Genomic DNA, 26,027 nt, shown 5'->3' with positions numbered 1-26,027 from the left:
AAGAAGCATCTCTGTTCTTTCCATTTTTTACTTTCTGTTACAGGGTTTCTTATTTTGTTTGTTTGTTTTTTATGGTTTAATTAATAACACAGATCACCAATGCTGACTCGCTGCATGTTAAAGTGTAAATCCTCATATTAAATAAAGTAACTGCACATTTTACAGGTTAATTAGTAGAAATTCTGGGTGATGATCTGCCAGAATGTTCAGTTCTGCAGTGAACTGGGCCAAACCCGGATCTTTACACGACGAGAGGGAAAATGATTTTTCTGCTTGTAAATTTCCACCAGGTGCATGATGGGAAATAATCTTAAAAATCCAGCTGCAGTCTTGAAAATAGTTATCCTGCAAGATCCCCAGTCTTTGCAAAATAGATTAGATTAAGTGACCCTTATTAGTCCCACAACAGGGAAATTCACCTTTGCATTTTACCCATCCAAACAGTGAAACACCACATACACACTAGGGGGCAGTGAGCACACCTGCCCAGAGCAGTGGGCAGCCCAATCCACAGTGCCTTTGTGCCTTGCTCAAGGGCACTTAAGTCATGTACTGTCAGTTCAGGGAATCGAACCAGCAACCTTCCAGTCACAGGGGCTGGTTCTCTAACTTCCAGCCCACAACTGTCGCTTAATAGTTGTGTGTTTATGATTAATAACACCCTGTTTTATTTTTTTATTTATTTGTTTTTCTTTCCCCTTTTTATATTTCCACCATTGAGCCCACTTTTGTTAAATATATATATATATAAACTTGAAATATATATTTGTATATATATTTCAAGTTTATATATTGTCATTTCCTTTAAAGAGAGTACATCTGATGACAATTCCATCTTAAAAACTGAAAATCTGGGAGAGCTCTCATATATTGGCATTTATGAATATAATATTTCCTTAAAACATTAATTACATTAATAAACATACCCAGACCACTGTCTTCCATTATCATCTCAAGCATTATTATCAATCATTTATTGAGAAGGTGTTCAGTTCTGGTATGTTAACCTTCAGCCAGCAGTGAAAGTCATTCCAAAACAATCCTGAATGAGTGCATCAGTATAAAAGGTGGTCCAAAGTCAAACAGCCAAACTCTGCCGGGCTCCGCGTCTGAACCCACGCAGCGCCAGCGTGAAGCTCCGGCAGGCCAGGAGGGGTCGCTACTACTATAACTCTGCTTCTCCGAGCAGTTACAAAGAGGAGAAGTAGAAGATGAAAGGGAGCAGAAAAAACTCGCTCCAGCCTGGAATCACACCTTCCTTTATAGAGAGAAAGAATGAGAGACAGAGAGAGAGGGAGAGGACTGAAGGTAAGAACCTCTATATGTCGTTTTCTTCACTGAACCTTAAATACAGTGATGACAAAGCGAAGATATAAAGGGTTAAACCTGATAACAGGTTCCTTTGAAAGGCTTTTAAGAGCAGAGCGCACTTAACCTGTCTGACAGCACGAAGACCTACAATTAGGATCCTGCTGAAAAGGACCATCAGACACCATTAGGATTAAAACATAATGGTTTTGCTTTCCTATGAGTATTGGATGAATGATTTCCAACACAGACCACTAGTTTCCTGCAGAACCCTCTTAATAAAGATGGTTCTTCAAGGGTTCTTTAGTAAAGACAATGGTTCATGTAGAACCATGAACACTCAAGCAACCATCTGCATGCTTATATGGTTCCTTGCATGGTGAAATTGCTCTCAGATTGATGGAGAATGTGTTGTATATGGTTCTGTGCAGCACCAGAAAGGGTTCTGCTATTGTTACGATGTCATGTCAAGCTTGGAACAGTAGAAGAACCCTTTTTGGTGGTGTACACAACCCTTTTCTACATAGAACCATGTATAATACGTTCTCCATCAATCTGAAGAAAGAACCATTTGCAGGCTTAAACACTTCCCTTGGATGTGCCTGAAAATCAATCTGAAGAACTGATTTCACCATGCAGAGAACTGTTTAAGCGTGAAATGGTTCTTTGAGTGTTCATGGTTCTACATAGAACCACTGTCTTTACTAAAGAACCCTTGTAGAACCATCTTTTTTAAGAATAAAATACAGTTTTAGGGAAGCAAGAACCAGTGTTTCATCTTGCCTTACAGGCTGCTCAGCATTTTCCCATTTCACTATTTTCATCCTTCCTTCAAGCTTTTTTGTTTGTTTAGGTTTGTTTTTAATGTGAAACTAACTGATTATAATCTGCATTTGATAAAACCCTCAACAGTTTGTCATACTAGCCTTGCATTGTATTTTTTTCTCCTCCAGAAATGAATAAAGTTCTCTTTCAAGACTTCTGCTCCTGTACGGCTGAAAGGTACCGCGGCAAATCCCACCAGGAGGAATATGTTGCATGGCTGAAATCAGGCAAGATTAAATCTCAGAATATCTCTGCTGAAAATAGAACCATTAGCCGTAAAACCTGATGATTGTGCTTTTCTAATGAGAATTGGCTTTACTGGTCACCATTAGAGGTCATCAGTTTCCTGTAGAACTCCTTTAGATTCTATTAGAAAACCATTGACTGTGTTTAGAATCAGTCACAGGTCACCATTATGATCTTATACAATATGATACCAATCCATCAACAAAAGCCAAAACACATTACAAAACTCCCACTCAGACAGGAGGCAGATGTGAGCCACTTCTGGCTAAGATATGGCACTGCTGGCCAATGGTCAGCACTGGCAAACTGCATGTGAGCCAAAAGTGGCCCACATGTGCCAAAACAGATCTGGGCCAGTTTAAATTCAGATCTCAGCCACACTCAGACACGGTACACTGTACAAAATCTAACCTAACATGTCATGTGTGACATTTTCATTGTTATTTGAACAAAGAATATTAAAATGTAGATTTTAGTTAGTTAAACACAATCTGCCTCAGTACTTGGAACACAACTACATATCCCTGTTTGCGGTTCAATTCAGATTTAGTTTAAAATCATTTGTGGCTGCTTACTTCAAACAGTGAATTAAAAAGACATTTAAAACAGTGTAACGTTTTGGAAACATAGCCTTGTAAACAGGAGTATCTGAGTGGTGCGGTAGGCTAAGCATTTGCCCCATCATCATGAGTTCAGATCTCATCAACACCACAGTCATCTGCAGCTGGAAGCACCTGCCAGTCTCTGCTCCCTGAGCCTGGTGGAACCGTGCGGCAGTGGAAGTCCCACAACAGGGAAGTAATGGTGTGGTTCTGAGTGGTGGGTCAGTTCTGGCAGTGCTGGTTTAAAGTTAGCTGAGATGAGGCCCTCTAATGACAGTAAACAGGCTGGGTTCAACCGCATCTGGCCCCCTCCTGTGCCATCATTCCATGCAGTATGTGGGCCGCAGGTAAATGCCAAATGTGGCGCAGGTTTGGGCCATATCAAATACGCTCTCTGGGCGGGAACGAACAGAACAAACATCAGGATTTTGTCATCGTTTTTCTAACCCAGCCAGCAAAATCAGTTCCCGCTTTACTGCTGGCACAGTTGGCAGAATGTCAGATGCGGCCAGAAACAATTTTGCCAGTGCCAGCCACAGCTGGGTTTGGCTATGTTGCTGAAAAAAGACTATCAGAACTATTAGGATTAAAACCTGATGACGTTTTTGCTTTCTAATGGGAACTGGCTTAATTAGAGACCCTGTAGGACATTTTACACTCTGATATCAACCCATCAGGAATAGTGACTATTGGACTCTACCAGGAACTAGCAGAAGCTTTAAATGTTTTCTCTGATTTCTTTCAGCAGGGATGGCATCCATAAGAAACTCCAGTGCAGGTAGTTTCTCCACCAGCACGTCTCACGACCTCACACAGGAGAGCCCAGAAAAGGAGAGAACTCATCACTGTTCTGAGTGCGGCAAGAGCTTTTATCATCAGTGTGATCTCCAAAGACACCAGCGTGTTCACACCGGAGAGAAACCGTATCAGTGCCTGGAGTGCGGGAGCCGCTTCACTCAGCAAGGTTCTCTCCAAGCGCACCAGCGCATTCACACAGGAGAGAAACCATATCACTGCTTGGCGTGCGGCAAGAGCTTTACCAAACAGAACGCTCTCCAAAGACACCAGCGCATCCACACCGGAGAGAAACCGTATCAGTGCCCAGACTGTGGGAAGAGTTTCACTCTGAAGGATCACCTCCAAAGGCACCAGCGCGTTCACACCGGAGAGAAACCGTATCAGTGCTCCGAGTGCGGCAAGAGCTTTTCTCAAAAGAGCACCCTCCACTCGCACAGGCGCATTCACACAGGAGAGAAACCGTTCTGCTGTCCGGAGTGCGGGAGGAGATTTAGAGACAGAGGTGACTTCCACAAACATCTGAGCATCCACACAGGAGAGAAACCGTATCACTGCTCGGAGTGTGGGCGGAGCTTCAGGCATTCACACACTTTAAAGGAGCATAAGTGCACTACGGGGGAGAAACGGTATCAGTGTTCGGAGTGTGGGAAGAGATTTAATCAACAGAGAAGTCTCCAGCTACACCTGCGCGTTCACGCCGGGGAAAAGCCGTATGTGTGCTCAGAGTGTGGGAGGAAATTTATTGACAGAACTGGTTTAAAAGTGCACCAGCGCATTCACACTGGAGAGAAACCGTATTACTGCTCAGAGTGCGGCAAGAGCTTCAGGCATTTCAGTACTCTGAAGAGACACTGTGTGAAGTGCACTATGGTGGAGGTGGAAACTGTCATAGTGTGAGTTTCTGGTATTTATTACAAAAACAATGATGTAACCTGTAGTTTTGTGATTTTAAATGGTTCTGTTTTTCTCTTGTATGGTTTGTATGTTAACATGATTATTTCTTTAGGTTAGTGGTGACCAAACCCTTTCCTGAAGATTTTTTCATGCAGAATTTAGTTCTAACCTGCTGCCCAACCGTACCCAACACTGAGTGTGTTTACATGCACTTAATAATCTGATAACTCCAGAAAATCGGATTGAGTCAGTAACTGGTTCAGTGTGTTTACACTTAATAATCTGATAACCACAGAAAATCAGATTGTGCCAGAAACCGGTTCAGTGTGTTCACACTTAATAGTCTGATAACTGCACAAAATCAGATTGTGTCAGTAACTGGTTCAGTGTGTTTTCATGCTCTTGTGTAATCAGATAACAGGGAAACTGAGTCAGGCAGTAATTAGATTTCTGCTTTACAACCAGCCAATAAACTCGCAGAATAAGACATGACGTAACATAAAACCCAAACCTCACGAGTGGCTTTTTTTAAACACATTGAGTCACTTTAGCTAAAAAATATGAACACATCATCTAGAAGATGAAAATATTTGAATCATTAATTTTGTTGAGCATGTAGTCGGTTTCAGCGTCGCTCCAAAAGTGCTGTGCAGCGTCTCGTGGGTGTTAAACGCTGCTCGCTGTTTCCGGGACGGCGCTCTGTTTTCACACATGCTCAAACTAAGAGAAACGAAAGAAATCAGAGTGAGAGTTTACATGCACTGAAAAACTCCATTACTGAGCTCAAATCCAGCCTCTTTATCAAATTTACTGATCAGATTTATAGATCTCAATCTGATATAAGAAATCAGAATGTGCTGTTTACATGACCACTTAATAATCAGATAACTGCAGAAATCTGGTAATGATCAGATTATTGGTGTAGATAAACAGAACATGGTAAAATACACAGCTGTGCTCAGCTGGAATAAAACCCTTTTAAACCTCCTAACAGCTGAGGACACACAGTTACTGTTCAGGTTGCTACATTGATGTGAATGAGTTCTCAACCAGCCAATTGGCAGTATGGTAAGTATGAACTGCTTACCTCATCGCAGTGCTGCAGGTGGTGTGTATGGGAATACTTTATTATTATTACTATTATTTTTAATATTAATAGCTGAAATGTCATCACCACAGTAGGGCAACATTAGCAATAGTAATAAAATAAGCAGGTAACCGAGTGAAAACAAATCTAAAGATTGTTAAGACAATAAATACAAGGAAATGACAATATCGAAAACAACCCTGCTGAAGAAAAAATCCAGAAACCATTAAGTGTGTCTGTTGGTTCCTGATGGTTTTGTAATGTGTTTTGGTTATGTAATGGGTTGATATCGCAGTGCAAAGGACTCTAATGGTTTAACAGGTGACCAATGGCTGCCCTGTTGATAAGGGACCATTAGAGACCATTAGACTTAAACCCTAATGTTTAATAGGAATTGGCTTAATGGTTTCCAATAGTAATAGAGCACGAGTTTTCTGTAGAACACCTTTAGATCCCATTAGGAAACCATCAGATGCCTTTAGAATCAGCCACTGGCCACCTGTTAATCCATTAGGATCCTTTACACTGTGATATCAACCTATTAAAAAGGCCAATATGCATTACAAAACCATCAGGAACCAACAGGTACACTTAATGGTTTCTATGGGTTTTTCAGCAGGGCCCACAAGCAATGCCTTTGCTAGTAAACATGGACAAATTTGGAATTTGGGTCAGAGGGAGGGAATACGGGTGGGATAAAAATAACCCCCATACCCTGCCGGGCTCTGTAGTCATGTGACTCCAGTGTGACGTTCCTGCAGTCCAGATGGGGGCGCTAATACTTCAGCTGAGGTTCTCCAACCCCAACAAAGAGCAGCAGGAAACCCCGCTCTGACCTGCAGTCCACACCTCTGCGCTTCCGCTCTGGTGGTGCTGGGGAGACAGACAGAGAGAGAAAGTGAATGGATTAAAGGTAAGAACCTCCTCAGCACGTGTTCTCGTTGGGTTCTCCACTGACCTTTGAACACAGGACAAAGCGAAGGTTCCTGACGCAGTGAAACAGTTCAGAGGATTAAACCGTGTTTATAGAAGGTTCTCCACTCGAGACGTTTCAGAACGGTGCACGCGTCACCTGCTGGCTGAAAACCCGAAAACTACCAGTTAATAGTTGTTTATTATTGAAGTATTGATCTGCTATTAGCTGCGATAGGGTGACTCAAAATGTCACTGCAGCTGTAGGGCGCCAAATGAAAGGCTGTTTAAGATTGATCCGTGACTCAGCCCTGCTGGAAAAGGACCATTAGAAACCATTATGATTAAAACCTGATGGTTTTGCTTTCTAATGGGAATTGACTTAATGGTTTCCAATAGAGACCACTAGTTTCCTGTAGAACACCTTTAGATTCCACTAGGAAACCATCAAACGCATTTAGAATCAGCCACTGCTCACCTTTTAAACCATTAACATCCTTGACACTGTGATACCAACCCATTAAAAAGCCAAAACACATTTCAGAACCATCAGGAACCAACAGAATCACTTACTGGTTTTTGTGGGGTTTTTTTTAGCAGGGAGGTTTATCTGAGGCCTCTCCTCAGACACATTTATTGGGTTTGTTTATTACAGGGTGCGATGAGGTGATGTTCTCCTGATATGGCAATGTAAAGACAACACATTTCAGAACGTAGAGGCCTGTTGCGCAGGTTCCTCACCCTGGTTCTGGAGAACCCCTCCTGTGTCCTGCACAGTATTGTGTTTAACTGCTCTAACACACCAACTCACCCTGCTGAAAAAACAGCACAGAACAGGAAGGACTGAATGCTGGCCTATGCTGAATTAGTGCTGGTCTGGTTTTGGTTTAGTTGGTCACCCCAGCACAGTCATGCCGAGTGACCAGCATACCAGCATCTAAAACATGTACTGGTTTAGCTGGTTTACCAGCATACCAGCATCAGAATACAAGATATGTTGGTTTTGCTGGTGATCAGCATCTAAAACATAACATATGCTGGTGACCAGCATCTAAAACATAACATATGCTGGTGACCAGCATCTAAGACATAACACATGCTGGTTTTGCTGGTTGACCAGCATCCAAAACACAACATATACTGGTTTTGATGATGACCAGCATACCAGCACAAAAACACTGCATATACTGGTTTTGATGGTGACCAGCATACCAGCATACAAAACACAACACACACTGGTTTTAATGGTGACCAGCATACTAGCATAAAAACACAACATATACTGGTTTTGATGGTGACCAGCATACCAGCATACAAAACACAACATACACTGGTTTTAATGGTGACCAGCATACTAGCATAAAAACACAACATATACTGGTTTTGATGGTGACCAGCATACCAGCATACAAAACACAACACACACTGGTTTTAATGGTGACCAGCATACTAGCATAAAAACACAACATATACTGGTTCTGATGGTGGCCAGCATATCAGCATCAAAATGAAACATATGCTGGTTTTACTGGTGACCAGAATACCACCATAAAAACACAGCATATACTGGTTTTGATGGTGACCAGCATACCAGCATACAAAACACAACATATACTTGTTTTGCTGGTTGACCAGCGTACCAGCATAAAAACACAACATATAGTGGTTTTACTGGTTCACCAGCATACCAGCATCAAAACACAACATATGCTGGTTTTACTGGTTGACCAGCATAACAGCAACCAAACACAATATATGTTGGTTTTGCTGGTGAGTCCAGGATCACTGCTTTCTTGAATAATATTTTGCTTCATCTTTATTTGTAGCTGACTTGTAAATGCCCCTTCCCCATCCTGGACCATTTTCCTCTTTCACAGCAGAAGTTTTGGTGTTTACTTTACTTTATTATTGTTTTTGATCTTTTATTTGTAACTATCTGCATAGTATCGGCACTTGCTATAATTCATCATACTTACATTTATTTGTTTTTTTGCTTCTCCTCCTCCTCCAGAAGTAAATTTCTCCCACAAGTCTTCTGCTCTGCTTTCCTGCAGTTTAAACTTGCCTCCACCCAGAGGAATGTGCCCGACGGCTAGAATCAGGAGATGTTAAAAGTTTGAGAATATGGAGTCCATGAGAAGCTCCAGTGCTCCGCAAACATCTTCAGGTAGTTTCTCCATCATCACACCTCAGGACCTCACGCAGGAGAGCACAGGAAAGGAGAGAACTCATCACTGCTCCGAGTGTGGCAAGAGCTTTTATCATCAGTGTGATCTCCAGAGACACCAGCGCGTTCACACCGGGGAGAAACCGTATCAGTGCCTGGAGTGCGGGAGCCGCTTCACTCAGCAAGGTTCTCTCCAAGCGCACCAGCGCATTCACACAGGAGAGAAACCGTATCACTGCTCGGCGTGCGGCAAGAGCTTTACCAAACAGAACGCTCTCCAAAGACACCAGCGCATCCACACCGGAGAGAAACCGTATCAGTGCCTGGACTGTGGGAAGAGTTTCACTCTGAAGGATCACCTCCAAAGGCACCAGCGCGTTCACACCGGAGAGAAACCGTATCAGTGCTCGGAGTGCGGCAAGAGCTTTAATCAGCCGAGCACTCTCCAATCGCACAGGCGCATTCACACGGGAGAGAAACCGTTCTGCTGCCCGGAGTGCGGGAGGAGATTTAGAGACAGAGGTGACTTCCAGAGACACCTGAGCATCCACACAGGAGAGAAACGGTTTCAGTGTTCAGAGTGCGGCAAGAAATTCACCGTACAGAGGCAGCTCCAGATTCACCAGCGCATTCACACCGGAGAGAAACCGTATCACTGCTCGGACTGCGGGAAAGGGTTTACTCAGCTGGGTGGTCTCCAACGACACCAGCTCATCCACACAGGAGAGAAACCGTACTTCTGCTCGGAGTGTGGGCGGAGCTTCAGGCATTCGAACACTTTAAATGAACATAAGTGCACTACGGGGGAGAAGCGGTATCAGTGCTCAGAGTGCGGGAAAGGTTTCACACAGATGGGAGGTCTCCAACGACACCAGCTTATTCACACCGGAGAAAAACCATATCACTGTTCGGAGTGCGGGAAGAGTTTTAATCAACTCGGCAGTCTCCAGCTACACCTGCGCCTCCACACCGGAGAAAAGCCGTACGAGTGCACACAGTGTGGGAAGAAGTTTAGTGACCGAGGTGGTTTACAAGTGCACCAGCGCATTCACACTGGAGAGAAACCGTATTACTGCTCAGAGTGCGGCAAGAGCTTCCGGCATTTCAGTACTCTGAAGAGACACTGTGTGAAGTGCACTATGGTGGAGGTGAAGACTGTTATAGTTTGAGTTTCTGATATTGATTAGTAATTTAAGGTGAACACATGACATAATCTGTATGGGTTTGAGATTTAAGTAGCCAGTTGGTGATGGTGAAACAAAAATTGCTGTTATGATTTGTATGCCAACATGATTGTGTGACTGACGTGCCTTAACGGCTGCAGATCTTTTCATTTCTTTAGACGGACGCAGTGTAGAGAAGGCAGCAGGGCTCCAGACTGGTACTACAGCCTTTAAGTGCCAAACATGCAAACCATTATGCTTACCTGGTGCACCCATAATAACACTGGGCCCCTTTAACCTCCAGCCACCCACCAGTTATGTACCACCTGTCTGTACCACTGTCAATAATTATAGACATATAAATAATCTGGGCTTCTCTTATTGTCTGTCCTTTAACTGAGACTGCAGTGCATCCTCTGATCTCGGTATAGGCTGAGTCACTGTCGGGCATTTGTGACATTCAGTCCAGTTTTTCATTAAGAAATTTGGTGAGTGGTCCTCACATGCTTTCACATAGACTGTAAATTTTCATTTCTAGCTCTTTGAATTCTTTCTCTGCTGCTTTTTCTCACGCATGACACCCTGTGTAGGCTGCCTGGACTCTAAACTGTTTGTGCTTGTTGGATTCATTCTCTCACAGGAGAAAACAAAATACTTTTGTAAAGCGTTCTGGATAAGAACATCTGCTAAATGTCTTAAATGTAACTGTTTAATTTATACAATAATGCAATCATGAGCATTTTTATGCCTTCAGCAGTCTCTTTCTGTGGTCTCTTTTTTTGGAAATGGTTAGTTCCTGTTAAAGGGGAACTGTACATGATTCTATATGATTAAGTGGTCAAGACATAAACAGAGTCGTTCAGCGCGGTTTGGTGTGAAACGCTACGTTCTAGAGAAATTTGCAGAGTCACAATTGTTCACAGTGATGGTGACAGGAACCAGACGTGCCCCTCTAAAAGCTCCCTCACAGAAAGTTACTACATGAAATGGTTAATAATACACTGTCTGATGTTTGAGACATAATATTACATTCTGTTTATTTTAATCCATTCATGGTGGAGGGATACATGCAGGGTGTTGTGAGGCAAAATAGTCCCCAAAGGAAACTTATTATTTCAGATTTTTCACTATTTTCCCATCATCAACATTCCATATAAACTCAGGACACGTGTAGGTTCACTGGTGGTTTTTGATAGTAAATAAAATGTCTATATTTGTGTTGTAGTCATGGCGACCCCTGGTTCCTATCACCACCACTGTAAAGACATCTTAGCTATTTCACACCAAACCACTCTGAATCACTCTGTTTACATCTCACACTTAGTTAGGCAGAAATATTGAAAATGTCAGTGGAATTCCTCTTTCATATTCACAATAATAATAATAAAAATGTAAATAGACATTTTCATCATTGTTAACAGATTAAAGGGTAAGATACCCAGTTAGCTAACGTTATAGCTTTTCAAGTGTTATGCTATAATGTTATTATTAGCTGTAGCTATCTTTAATGTTACATATTAGGACATAAGCATTTTCATAACAGTCAATACCGTTAATTCAAAGTACACAAACGCAAACATTTGTAAACATTCTTGTTCACGTATATTACGTACCTCACTAATCTTCGCTGCTGGTTTGTTCATTTAAACATATCAATTTAGGCAGGAAAGTCTGTTAATTTGACGTAGGGGTGGAGATAATCGTCACAGCACACAAACTCTAATTACAACATCTTTAGTTACAATCCAAGACAAAAAAGTAACTGAAGTTTTTAATTTAAGTGATAAATTCAATAACAACAACATGTTAATTTACTACACAGCCTACAATAGGTAACACTGTAGCCGCGAGCTAACGCGCTAACCACTGGCTAAGGCGCTACCATCACAAGCAAACTTGGTAATACGCTACCACAACCGCGGCCACTTCACTCGATTTTGGGGTAAAATTGTGTACTTTGTAATGGTCTCTCCTCACTGTGGGCTCACCTGTTCAACATTTCATTCCACCTCACTTCAGCTTACTACCAAAAATGAGGTACCAAAGCTGAATAACTTGGTTAGCGTGGTTAGCCTGCGCACCACACATCAGTCAGCGGTTAGCCTTTTAGAAAACATAGTTAGCCAGACAGCTAACGTTAGCCAACAACTGAAGAAGCAACATTAGCCACTGAGAACTGACCTTAGAAAGAAGATTAAAACCTTGAGCCATGCGCTGATTTTAAATTTTACTCAGATATAGCTTATATTTATAAAAAACTATAGCTATAGGGTTTAGTCACTACTTATAAGTTATTTTTAGGAGCTAGATAGCCAGTTAGCTAGCTTGTGTTTTGTGTTATGCCATGTAAATCATTTAACTATCGCTTTAACTTTAATTTTCCATACTAATACTTCATAATTTTAGTCATATTCAGTCTCATCAAAATGAAAGTATGTGTAAACATATGTGACTAGACGAATTTAATTAATCTCATTTAATTCCATTCATTTAATTTAATTGATGTAATTTTCGGGGACTCAAAGGGGTGTTTTGTACAACATAATGTGCAAAATTATTGTTTTGTGTTTGTCATTTATGTAGAGGAGTGCAGTGACTCTGCATAGAATCCATGCTCAATACATTCATATAATCACAATACACTCACATTTATTGAGATATTCACTGGAGAAGTCTATATGAGATTTTTAAAATAATAGTCATTGGCCTAATAATTATGACCCTTGGTGCCCATAAAAAAAAAACAAAAAAAAAAACATATTACAGCCATATTAATGCACCTGTATTGCATTCACTGTCATCACTGGTAAAAAGTAATACATTAACCAATTAAAAAATATATTGTCTACACTTCTAAAACATTTTTTCCAACACAAAGTTCAGGTAAGTTGGAGTTCTGAAGTAAATATTAGATATTGAATTCTCTTTGACTTTGATTAGCCTGTTAGCATGTTAGCTTTCTGCTGGCCTACTTTAATGAAAGTAAATAGTCCAGTTAGAGAACATAAAGAACCTGATATAGAGAGCCTGTTTGTTTAGCTTTATCAGCATGAACACTGTCCATATGTGTAGTTTTGGACAATGGCTTTGATTTACACTTCCATGTATCTGTGTGTTAAAAGAGAACCAGCCTGATTCCGTTCATTGACGTTCAACCAATAAAATGAATTGACCTTTCTATCAGTACTTATTAGACCTTGGCGGCCTCTGAAACCACATACTATCATACTAACTGGCCTTTTAAAATAGTACAACACTGATATTAGTGCATTCAGTATTGTAGTCTGTACAGTAGTATGTATAGTGCAGTAGCATGTATAATACAGTAGCTTGTATAGTACAGTAGGATGTATAATACAGTAGACTGTATAATACAGTAGTCTGTATAGTACAGTAGAATGTATGGGACAGTAATCTGTATAGTACAGTAGGATGTATAATACAGAAGCATGTACTGTATAGCAGCATGTATAGTACAGTAGCATGTATAATACAGTAGCATGTATAGCGCAGTAGCTTGTATAGTACAGCAGGATGTATAATACAGTAGTCTGTATAGTACAGTAGGATGTATAATACAGAAGCATGCACTGTATAGTAGTATGCATAGTACAGTAGCATGTATAGTGCAGTAGCTTGTATAATACAGTAGGATGTATAATACAGTAGGCTGTTTAGTACAGTAGGATGTATGGGACACTAGTCTGTATAGTAGCATGTACAGTATAGTAGTATGTATAGTGCAGTAGTTTATAGTACAGTAGCATAGTACAGTAATATGTATATTGCAGTAGGATGTATTATACAGTAGCATGTATAGTACAGTAGTATGAATGGTACAGTGTTGTGAGGTTTTGGATGCAGTAGTTGAGACCACCCCGCTGTAAAATACAGCACAGACCAGCAAGCATTTCGTGCTGGTCTAGGCTGACCTTTAACTAGTCATGCCAGCACGGTTCTGCTGGTTGACCCTCATACCAGCATCAAGACACAACATATGCTGATTTTACTGGAGCTGGTTTTCTAGCAGGGTCCGAATCCAGCGCCAATTCTGCTGCATTAATGTGAACGATTTCTCACTTGGCCAATAGGCGAGCTGCTCATGAGCACCACCACCCAATCGTAGCGCAGGAGGCGGGGTTTATCAGTTTGTAAAGTTCGCCCCAAGCACGTGGTTTGGCTGCGAGGCCCCCGCAGTCCAGGTGGGGGCGCCAGTGCTACTAGGACTCTCCAACCCCAATAAAGAGAAGAAGCTGAGTCTGATCTCTCCACGCCTTCAGCAGAGCTGATGGAGGAAGAGAAGCAGCTGAGCAGGTCGAGGTAGTGAACACTGGGTCTGTTTGAATTCGGAGTTTTTATTGGTTATTCGAGAAATGACTGGAGAGACACTGATAGTTATTTTTATGAAAGTGTCAAAAGATGAATAAATATAAGTGAACACGAAGGAAGCAGCTGTAGAGGCTGAATGTATGATGTGAAGTCTTGTGGTTTTGGTTGATAGAGATGTTTTCCTGGTTGGGTTTGCAAACGTAGAGCCCTTTGTCAATGCTTTGTTTAGGATTTAGTCGTATTTTACCTAAAAGACTGGCTATATATTCATATTTATTGTGGTTATTAATGCTTTCATAGTGTTCACAGGTCATATTGAGGAAAGACAACTTTGAAAAGAGATTGAATTTTGCCTTTGAGCAGACTTTGCTAAGGTGGGACTGAAATGATTATCCTATGTGTTTTTGTTTGTCCTTTATTGTTATGTTTCACTGAACCCTGAAATCCTTTCTTTGCATGTCTTTCTCTACAGCTTGTGCACACATAAAACATCTTATAAACCAATCTGAAATCAGTTCATTAAAGGAGGTCATGCTTTCCTGTAGGTACAGGTGTGAAGCTGATGGTACAGAGATCTATATCAGCTTCAGCCCCTCTGCTCCCTCTCTAACTGGCTGTATCTGTGATATTAAGAGTTGGATGAGCTCTAATTTCCTTGAGCTTAACTCCGATGAGACTGATGTCCCAATATTTGCCCCCAAAATATTCACTAGCACCTGCTTTGATAAAGCTTTGACATTGATGGAGTACACATAAAACCATCAGAAACTGTTGTCATCAGGTCTTGGTGTCATGTTTGATTCCTCACTTTCATTTGATCATCATATTGGCTCACTTATTAAAACAGTCTTGCGTCACCTCCGTAACATTTCCAGACTCCGTCCCATGCTCAGTAGCAATGATGCAGATATGCTGGTTCATGTGCATATTAGTTCTCGTCTATATTACTGTAACGCCCTTCTCTTTGGTCCCTTCTCAGCCGAACTCCTCACCAAAATACAGTATGTTCAAAAGTCCTCACCCACACAAAATGCTCTGCATTCATTACACCTGTTCTCTACAAACTGTACTGGTTTTCTGTCTCTTTCTGTACACAATAAAAACTACTATTCATAACCTTCAAAGCCTTACGTGGAACTTCTCCATCATTACACCTCAGCCTGTTACTCAGGTCTTTTGGTACTGGTTTGCTTAAAGTGCCCAGCTCAGTCGGTGGTAGAGCGTCCAGCGTAACTGGTGGGTGACCTTCAGAGGGATTAGTGGAGGCGCGGTAGGAGTGGGGGGTAATAGCCATTCAGGAGCCTGATGGAAACTGTCCTAGAAACTGTTTGATCTCTCATTGTGAATATACCGTGATGGGGTGGGTAGAGTAGACTTAGCAGTTTTTTGACCTGCTGCTTAACTGTGGCAGAACTTTTTAGTACATTCAGCATCTCCTAGAATAGGAACTGGAGTTCGGTAGGCTCTGTTCTCGCTTGACATGATCTTGTGACAAACTTTGGGTCATGCAGAATTTAATGAACATGTCAACTTTTATTTAAACTCTGTTTATTTGATTTGAAAGTAGAGTGCCATCTGCATCGTCTACAGCCCCAACAATTCTGTTTTACTTTTGTTGCATTTCTCAAAAACGTTTGAATAATACTTTGTTTTTCTTTTTCTCTTCCAGAAATGAATAACATTCAAGTCTTGTCCTGCTCAAACATCTTAAGAGATGCCTACAAGAAGAATTTGTCACACAGGAGAGATTAAATGTGACAGTATGTCATCCAAAAGGAGCTCCAGTATTCGGCAGACGTCCGCCAGTACTCTACAAACTAACACAGCCAAGAGCCCAAAAACGGAAAGGAAGAAAGCTCACCACTGCCCAGAGTGCGGGAAGAGTTTTCCACATCAGAGTCGCCTCCGAAGACACCAGCGCGTTCACACCGGAGAGAAACCGTACGCCTGCTCAGAGTGCGGTAGTAGATTTACAGCACAGCACAGTCTCCAGCGACACCAGCTCATTCACACTGGAGAGAAACCGTATTACTGCGCAGAGTGCGGGAAGAGTTTTAGAGACCGTGGAACCCTCAAAGCACATCAGCGCATTCACACTGGAGAGAAACCGTATCAGTGCTCAGACTGTGGGAGGAGCTTTAATCAACGGAATAGTCTTAAACTACACCAGCGCGTTCACACCGGAGAGAAACCGTATTGCTGCTCGGAGTGCGGGAGGAGTTTTAGAGATGGAACTGATTTCAAATCGCACCGGCGCATTCACACAGGAGAGAGACCGCATCAGTGCTCAGAGTGCGGGAGGAGCTTTAGTGACCGAGGCAACCTCCGAGCACACATGCGCATTCACACCGGAGAGAAACCGTATTACTGCTCAGTGTGCGGGAAGACTTTCCATCAGCAGAGTAATCTCCGCCTGCACCAAAGCATTCACACAGGAAAGAAACCGTATCACTGCATGGAGTGCGGGAAGAGTTTTAACCAACAAAGTAACTTCCAAGTGCATCAGTGCACCCACACGGGAGAGAAACCGTATTACTGCTCAGAGTGCGGGAAGACTTTTAATCAGCAGAGTGGTCTCCAACGACACCGGCGCATTCACACTGGAGAGAAACCGTATTACTGTGCAGAGTGTGGGAGGAGCTTCAGGCATGCACACACTCTGAAGACACATAAGTGCACTTCTGTTTTCAGCTGGAGGTTGGGGGGTGTTGTAGATGTTGATCCATCGTAATATTGAACTCTGGACAATCTTGCAAGTAGTTGAACGCTCAGCACTCTTTGACAACACTGGAACTCGTTCTCCAGTATCTTCCTAAGTTTGTTCTTAAATGTGTTTTTGAGAAAGGTCCTAAGAAAAAGTCTATGCCAGATTCATGACGTGTTCTTAAAGCGCAGAACTGTTCTCACCTTTGTGCTCTTGAGTGTGTGTAGATTCAGGTCTTACCTAAGAACAAATCCCAACTAAGAAAACATTGGTGAGTCAGAATCTTCCTCAGAACTGCGTAAGTAGGTTTTAGGAAGAAATTTCTTCTTAAGAATGGCTGGTGAATGAGTCTTTCTGAGCAAGACATTGTCACAGAAGTGCAAAACCTTTCTGGAGTTTATGGCATTGCATTAAATTATTCATTCCGGAGTTTACTTTGAAGAATTTATTAGCAAGCAACAGAAATATCCTTGTGTTTGCTGATACATACCACTCAGTAGCATGCAGGTATGTTTTGTTCAGCACCCGTGTCCAGGCATCACATTAAAACAGTGGTTTGTGTTTGGTTATTTCATATCTCCGTCAAATCTCTCCATCCTGGCAGGTGGTTCTTGTCCCAGTTGATGATGGAAGTCTAGCTTGGAAGACTAGAAGCATAAGTTACAAAAATGGGTACCAAGCCATGTTATGTAGTGTTAATTGCTTTTCCGAAATGAAGGGGTTAAAATCAGGGTTAGTGATGAGGTTAGCTACACATCCAACAATGTTAGCTAGCTGACACGCACAAAAAGGGTGATTAAGTTATCCAGATTGAGAGCAGCCATCAGCAAACAAGTAGTCTTTGAGTGCATCATTAAAAGGGAGGAAAATGGCATGAACTCACACCAGCAGGAGGCACACATACAGATATGTTTGCAGTCATAAACTGAATGTATATGAAGTAAAAGACCTGAGATCATACTAAACATTCCCTACGTAAGAATGTGTTTTTGTTTAACAAGGCTAACCAGTTAAGCAGATAGCTAACAGCTGAAATTTTTACTGAAACGTTCACTGAAGACTGTGGTATGTTACTTATGTTGTTATCGATTTAAGTAGACTGTAAGTTTTATTAACGTTAGTGTGCACCACCACTAGCTTTATGCTAACATAATACAGCAATTCCCATAGTGCTGCTAATGGGCATTAGTGCTAGAGTAGCAGTCAAAATCAGGGAATGCTTGTTATATATGAAATATAATAACACAAACAGCTTATTTATTTTCATGATTATATAACAAGTTTATTTGTTCAGTTGTGTACGTTCAATGCTGCTATTGCAACATGTGCTGATTTGCTATTGTATGAATCAATGTGAGTCAAGATACCTCCTCATTTCAGAGTCTGTACAATCATAAATGTGACTGCTGTCGTCAGGCAACAGATTTTTTATGCAGGTAAACAAGTTAAGGTAAAACATGCTTTGGGTAACGTCCTCATATTACCATAGCAATGTGATGTTTTTTTTGTTGACAGATATTGAGCAGATATTTCTCCAGATTCAACCTGTAGACTGTTTTCTGTACCCACACCACTATACCTCAACCAGCAGGACCAGCTGTGGACGTCTGTCAGGCATTAATCTGCCACTTTGGTTCTGAATGTCTGAAAACGGTGGCGATCCTGAGGTTAGGGATGACTGATTTTGGAAAAATATCTAAGTGATTTTTCTGACCAATTTTGCGATTCTGATTTAAATTGCGATTGTTTTCTATATATTGAGCTATGGGCCTTTTTTGGGCCTGTAAGACCAGCGTATACTTTTTCTGGCTTGAGGCTTGAAGGCTTAACACAATATCTAAGTTAGATAACACAACAGCCTGCTAGTTAATTGTGGTTGTGATGTCACAGCACATGGATGTTTGGTTGCTTCTGATTAGTTGAGCTAATCTAAAAGCTGTTCACTAGCCCCATGTTATTAGGTTAAATTTCATTTATTTATTAGTCTGTTGACAGACTATAAGATTACAATAAAAATTGCAGCTCTTATGATTTGAAAATTGCAGTCTTTCAAATTGCGATTTCGATATAAAAATGATTAATCATTCAGCCCTTCCTGAGACCTTGTTAAACATTTTGAGATAACAGCAGTGGGAAAATGCTTGATGGAGTCTTTTAGCTGGACAGGTCAGGTGGGAGGACGGGATCAGATCCATGCTGTACTTCAACCTCCACACCTCAAGAAGCCACATGGAACGGCAGGACCAACACTAGGAGAGTCCTGATATTACACTGAAACACTGGGAATTCCTATTTCTTAGGACAGATAACAGGAACCTAACCTCCCAAAGCAGAGATGAATCAGCTCTGATTAATATTAGTGCTCTTTGCTGTTCACCCTTTTAAGATATTTTTGCTTTTAACTTCTCTTTGTTCTTTCTGTGAATCATTTCCTGATTTGCTGCCAGACAGGACTTAAAAATAAATCTGACATGGATAATTTGATCTTTTTTGTTACCAAAGTTTTATCACATTATGTACACTGACTGGTCCACCTACTTGTTTCTACGCTCATTGTCCATTTTTATCAGCTCCACTTACTATATAGGTGCACTTTGTAGTTCTCCAGTTACAGACTGTAGTCCATCTGTTTCTCTGCATATTTTGTTAGCCCCCTTTTACCCTGTTCTTCAGTGGTCAGGACCCCAATGGACCCTCACAGAGCAGGTACTATTTGGGTGGTGGGTCATTCTCAGCACTGCAGTAACACTGACGTGGTGGTGGTGTGTTAGTGTGTGTTGTGCTGGTACGAGTGGATCAGACACAGCAGTACTGCTGGAGTTTTTGAGTCCACTCACTGTCCACTCTATTAGACACTCCTACCTTGTTGGTCCACCTTGTAGATGTAAAGTCAGAGACGATAGCTCATCTGCTGCTGCACAGTTTGTGTTGGTCATCCTCTAGTCCTTCATTAGTGGTCACAGGATGCTGCCCACAGGACGCTGTCGGCTTTTTGGTTCTCAGTCCAGCAGCACTGCTGTGTCTGATCCACTCGCACCAGCGCAACACACACTAACACACCACCTCCACGTCAGTGTTACTGCAGTGCTGAGAATGACCCACCACCCAAATAATACCTGCCCTTTGGGGGTCCTGACCATTGAAGAACAGGGTAACAAAGTATGCAGAGAAACAGATGGACTAGTGAAACTATATGGTCAGTGGAGCTGATAAAGTGGACAGTGAGTGTAGAAACAAAGAGGTGGACTTGCTGTACTGCATCAGTAAAAACTCTATTGTAGATCTTCTCTTGCTGTGGAGCATCTAAAGCCACTTAAGTTCTACTGCACCGATGATTTCACAGTTGGCCAGTGGGCGAGCTGCTCATATCTAGTACCATGTATGTATGTATGTATGTCTATGTCTACTACCCAGTCGCTTGTCTGAATACGGGTGGGATTAAGTTACACTCTAAACTCGAAGATCACGTGGTGTCCAGTGTGACGCTGCTGCAGTCCAGGTGGGGGCGCTGCTTTCTCCAACCGCAGTAAAGCAGAGAAGAAGAGCCCCTGCTTAGTCCACTCCTCCATCTGTGCTGCTGGAAGGACATGAACAGGAGCTGGACAGTTCCAGGTAATGACCACCTGACCTGTTTACAGTTCTTTATTAATGAGGTGATTAATATGAGGTGCAGAAATACATGAGTGTAAGAATCGCGTAGGTTTGTCTGAATAACGTCCTGCTGAAAAAACAATAGAAACCATTAAGTGTGTCTGTTGGTTCCTGATGGTTTTGTAATGTGTTATGTCTTGTTTAATGGGTTGATATCACAGTGTAAAGTATTCTAATGGCTAAACAGGTGACTAGTGGCTGATTCTAAATGCATTTGATGGTTTCCTAATGGGACCTAAAGTTGTTCTACAGGAAAATAGTGGCCTCCATTGGAAACTATTAAACCAATTCCCATTAAAAATCAACACCATTAGGGTTCAATCCTAATGGTTCTAATGGTCTTTTTCAGCAGGGTTATTCTGCATTTATTACTCGATTGGCTGGATAATTGATTGATTATTTGACACTCTGGGCCTAAAACTCTTATGAGTTTTTATTATTATTATTTATTAGCTTTTATTCTTTTCTTTTGTTCTTTTCAGAACATTGTTCCATTGTTTCTCTTTATTAATTCCCTCAAATCCTTTATTTGCAGGTATTTCTCTACTGTATTGTCAGTTTGTGCACACATATTAAAAGAGGTCATGCTATATTTAGTGCAGGTGTGAATATATATAAATAAATCTGTGTAAATGTGGTTGCTATGGTAACTCATACTGCAGTATTGTTGCTTATGTGAAGTCATGAGTTAAGTAGATGTAAAAGTACCATTTCAAAAAATAACTTGGTAGAAACACAAACAGTTTTTTGACCTGCTGCTTAACTGTGGCTGAACCTCTTGGTGCATCCAGCGTCTCTCAGAATAAGCACTGAAGTCTGACTGACCCTGTTCTTTTAGATTCGCTGTTGATCTACAATACAAATAAGTTACAATTCTTAAGAAGCTCAGAAGTCGGACGTCTGATCACTCATAAAATAAGTCGGATGCTGTAACCAGCGTAACATAATGACACTAAACCCAAAAAAGGAATTGATAATTCAGTTTTAGATTAGTTTTCTCATAGATATTCTTGATCAAATGTATTCTTTCAACATTAAAAGGTTAAGTGGCATTTTCTGTTGTGTTCACACTCGAAACCGAGCACATCACCATCAGTAAGTGATCAGGCTTTGCATCTTTCTAACGTGTGCATTCACGTTGGTCTTGAAGGTCCCGTTTAGAGGCAGGATGTGATCAGGGCGTCGGACTGAATGGGACCTGACTAACCAGAGCCCTCTCTGAATGGGGGGCTTTACAAAAGCCTCGGAAAAAATTGATTTTGGTTTCCAATTTTGATGCTCTCTGTTACATAACTGCATTTTCCATGATCATAACGTTTCCATTCCTTGACGTTTGACCAATCAATGGCTGCGTTCCTTTTGACTTAGCCTGATTTTGGCTGACTTGATGTTGATGGTCAGTGTGAACTGCTGATGACTGCAGGAACACAAAAACACTGCCATCAAGCCAGACATGTTCTGCTGCCCCTACTGAGCTCGCAGCAACGGCCGATCTTGCGGCGTTTGCCTTTTTTGTTGCAGACAGATCAAAGCGTGTAAAAGTTTACATTAGACTTTTGACACATCAAATTAAATCTAAGTGATGTTTCCTGAAAACATCTTGGACAGTGAGTTAATGTGTCAGGGAAAAAGTCACACGTGGAGTTCCTGCTAGAGCCACACTGGTTCAGAGGTATTTTATTTATTTCTATTTTACTGAGAACCAGATACCTGAGAATACAGTAAAAATGACAAAATTACAAAGGCAGCCATACAGCAAGATAACAGGAATCTAAAGACGAAATTATGACCTACGATGGCTTTATTTCTTTTAAAATAACAAATTCCTTAACTAAACTGGTTTCATAGCCTTTTTTGCTGGAAATACAACTGTAGTGTTTATAGTGGCTGTATGTAAACAACGAGCTGCAGGAGGAGGAACTCCCCTTTTGGGAGAGAGAACTGCAGGAGATAACGGATCTGAAGTTCTTAGCATAAAAATGGAACATACGTTTGTAATTAGAGATTCCAGCTAGTGAGTGTGATGGTGATGTTCTGACGTCACAAAGTGTGTGTTGCAGCTTGTGCAGCGGATGGAGAGCAGCTGCCCTGATTCCACCAGATATTATGTCATGTGTCATGGTGACGTTCTGCAGCGCTAGTGTAAGTGAGGACAGAATTTCTAACCAGCATGCATTGTTTTAAGTCCAGCATGCACTACGTTAAGTCAGCGCTGCACAGGGCCGCAGCAAGTCGACTGTGATCAATAGTTTGCACCATTACTGGCTCCACCCATGCTTATCTACCTGGTTGCACCAACTGTACGTAAGTTCATTACTAAATCAAAGCGAGTTGCACCACATACTAGTTTTAATGCTGAGCATAGTAGCTACTAAATATTCACGCCCCCACCCCACCCCCCCACCCCAGCAGGTGTAGGTTTTGGGGAAACCATGAGAAACTACATAGAGAGCACAAAAAGACCAAAAACATGACTTTATTGGTTACTAAGCTAAAAACTCTGAACGCTATACGCTGTGATTTTCCTCACAGGTCTAATCTAAAGCCCTGGTTTAAACTCATGAAACCCCCACAGCTCCAGCTCAGAGTCTCAGCAGCTGCACAGACGGCTGAACTGAGGCTGCTGTTGTTGCTCAGCCAGAAACTGTCGATTAAAAAGCTGCGTATTTGACAGCCAGCGGCTGTAGATCATTAGTTTTATTCGGTTTAACTTGGACACATTGTTCTCTTCTAGGCTGGATATTCAGTCAGAGCAGCTGCCAGCATGATTCCCTGGCAGCGGGTTTACTGATCATTTTCATCAAATTAAATCAACTTATGTGTTAGTCAGTTGTAACTAGTTAATATACGATTTATGGATTTCTGGTGCAACCAAATTTTGTAAAAGGACAGTTTAAAGCTCACTAGTGTACCTGAGGACTCAGTAAGTACTTTACACATAAACTGGTGCAACTCAGTCCTGTTATTTCTGTTTTCCGGGCCCAAAATTTGATGCTGTGCCCCTGGGTGTGATGACCTGAGCATGAAAGGATAGCAGCAACTCTAATAACAAAATGCAATGTGGTCACATGATTTTTTTTTAAAAATGGTCATACAACTCCAGTGACACTGTAGGATGATTCCTTGAAGTTTGACCAATAGGTAGTTTGCACCATAACTAACTCCACCCATGCATCCTGTGTTGGAATGTTTGGTGTCCCAGCGAGATGGGCAACCAGATTCAGCATGGGTAGTAAGGTGTGGTCCGGCTCAGTTGGCAGAGGAAATGAGGACAAAATGTGTGATCACAGATTTATAATCGTCACGTTTCCACACTGCCTAGTGAAATAACACCAATAGCTGACAGTGACACTGAAATGAGGTAAAGCTGTATTGCCATCAATCTTGGTGTGTAAGTGTGGGGCCATGCCCAATAGGACCCCAAGAGGTAGTGTGTCATTTGACTGTGTTCTTACATTCATTTTTCATTTCACAAAAACTTTTTTTCTTTTTGTGTTCCAGACACAAACACCATCCTAGTCTCCCACTGATCCCGGTGTCCACCTTCCTACACAGCTTAAATTTATCTCCATAAACAGATCATGGAATACATCACGTTGATAAACTCAGGAGAGGTTAAATGTGAGAATATGACGTTCGAGACGAGCTCTGGCGCTCAGCAGGCGTCCTCCGGTACCCCTGAAACCGACACACCTCACAGCCCAACTCAGAACAATACAGAAAAGAAGCGAACTCACCACTGCTCAGAGTGCGGCAAGAGCTTTCACCACCAGAGCTCTCTCCAAAGACACCAGCGCATTCACACCGGAGAGAAGCCGTACCGCTGCTCCGAGTGTGGGAGGAGTTTTACTCTGCAGAGTGTTCTTCAACGACACGAGCTCATCCACACCGGAGAGAAACCGCATCAGTGCTCCGAGTGCGGGAAGTGCTTCAGAGACAAACGTACCTTCAAAGCACACCAGCGCGTCCACACAGGAGAGAAACCGTATCGGTGCTCGGAGTGCGGGAAGAGCTTCAGTCAGCGGAATAACCTTCAGCTGCACCAGCGCATTCACACCGGAGAGAGGCCGTATTACTGCTCGGAATGTGGGAAGAATTTTAGAGATGTTCGAGATTTCGAGTCGCACCAGCGCGTCCACACAGGAGAGAAACCGTATCAGTGCCCAGAGTGCGGGAAGCGCTTTAGTGACCGAGGAAATCTGAAAGCACATGTGCGCATTCACACCGGAGAGAAACCGTATCGCTGCCCGGATTGCGGGAAGAGTTTTAGCCAACTGAGCCACCTCCAACTCCACCACAGCGTTCACACCGGGGAGAAACCCTATCAGTGCTCGGAGTGCGGGAAGAGCTTTAATCGACAGAGTAACTTCCAAGTGCACTGGCGCACCCACACCGGAGAGAGACCGTACTCCTGCTCGGAGTGTGGGAAGAGCTTTAATCAGCAGAACGGCCTCGAACGACACCAGCTGATTCACACCGGAGAGAAACCGTATCAGTGCTCAGAGTGCGGGAGGAACTTCAGGCATGCACACACTCTGAAGACACACAAGTGCACTTCTTTTCAGCTGGAGTTTGGTGGTGCAATAGAAGTTGATCCATCCTAAGAGTGGCCTTTTTGTAGTCTGATGGGAATCACACTCTAGTAGCAGTTGCCCGCTCTGTCTTTCAGATATGGCTGCAGATTGCAGTACGTTTGAACAGCAGTGCGTCAAACATAAACAGCTCAGAGCTCCAGCAGACACGACACTGGCTTCGTAATGACTCAGTGAAAAAGCTCAGCTGTTAGCGTTAAAATCTGAGTCTATTAAACAGAACCAGATGAAAACTGCCAGTTAAACATCACTGTTTGCTCCTAACAGACTCACATTAACTGGTTTACACTTTACATTCGTGTTATAACTGGATTCTGTCCTGATTAGAGCAGGTTAGCAGAAAGCTAACAGGCTAACGCCTAAGTAATAAAAGACAGACGTCAAGTTTAAGCCTTTAAATAAAGCATTACTTAAAAACAGACATACAGAGTAAGGAATGTTACTTACACGCCTTTTACAAGCTAAAAACATCATAGCTGCCTCAACATTGTAATGTCTGTCCGCCATTGATGGTGGACGACGGCGTCGTCTATCAGCCCAACCCTAACTGACCCTGTCCCGACTCCAGCCTTTTACATTGGTTCTTCTCTTTTTCATTTGATTATGAAAAGGTATAAATATACCCCTTTCTGGGAAAAGTGAAATGTAGTGTACTTTAAATGCATAGTTGTATCTTAAGACCGTTGTTGTACACTCTTAAAAAAGATGGATCTTTAAGGGTTCTTTAGCAAAGACAGTAGTTCTGCGTA

General features: G+C 42.0%; 2 protein-coding genes across 2 annotated transcripts; both read left to right on the top strand.

Annotated features, from left to right (window-relative positions):
• The first annotated feature begins 1,144 nt into the window (after nucleotides 1-1,144).
• Nucleotides 1,145-4,862, top strand: LOC118809023 (zinc finger protein 239-like). The gene is made up of 3 exons (XM_036571947.1): nucleotides 1,145-1,308; nucleotides 2,262-2,360; nucleotides 3,730-4,862. The coding sequence occupies exons 1-3, from the start codon at nucleotides 1,212-1,214 to the stop codon at nucleotides 4,674-4,676; spliced, it is 1,143 nt and encodes a 380-aa protein (XP_036427840.1). The 5' UTR covers nucleotides 1,145-1,211; the 3' UTR covers nucleotides 4,677-4,862.
• A 1,677-nt stretch (nucleotides 4,863-6,539) lies between these two features.
• On the top strand, nucleotides 6,540-25,956 carry LOC118808931 (zinc finger protein 585A-like). Its single transcript, XM_036571810.1, has 4 exons — nucleotides 6,540-6,673; nucleotides 8,684-10,002; nucleotides 16,046-17,058; nucleotides 24,249-25,956. Exons 2-4 carry the CDS (start codon nucleotides 8,797-8,799, stop codon nucleotides 25,288-25,290), a joined length of 3,261 nt encoding a protein of 1,086 aa, XP_036427703.1. The 5' UTR covers nucleotides 6,540-6,673; nucleotides 8,684-8,796; the 3' UTR covers nucleotides 25,291-25,956.
• Nucleotides 25,957-26,027: the final 71 nt, after the last annotated feature.

This window comes from Colossoma macropomum, unplaced genomic scaffold, assembly GCF_904425465.1.
Source record: "Colossoma macropomum unplaced genomic scaffold, Colossoma_macropomum, whole genome shotgun sequence".
Lineage (NCBI taxonomy): Eukaryota > Metazoa > Chordata > Actinopteri > Characiformes > Serrasalmidae > Colossoma > Colossoma macropomum.
The sequence above is the reverse complement of the archived record's forward strand: the minus strand, read 5'-3'. Positions and strand labels throughout refer to the sequence as shown.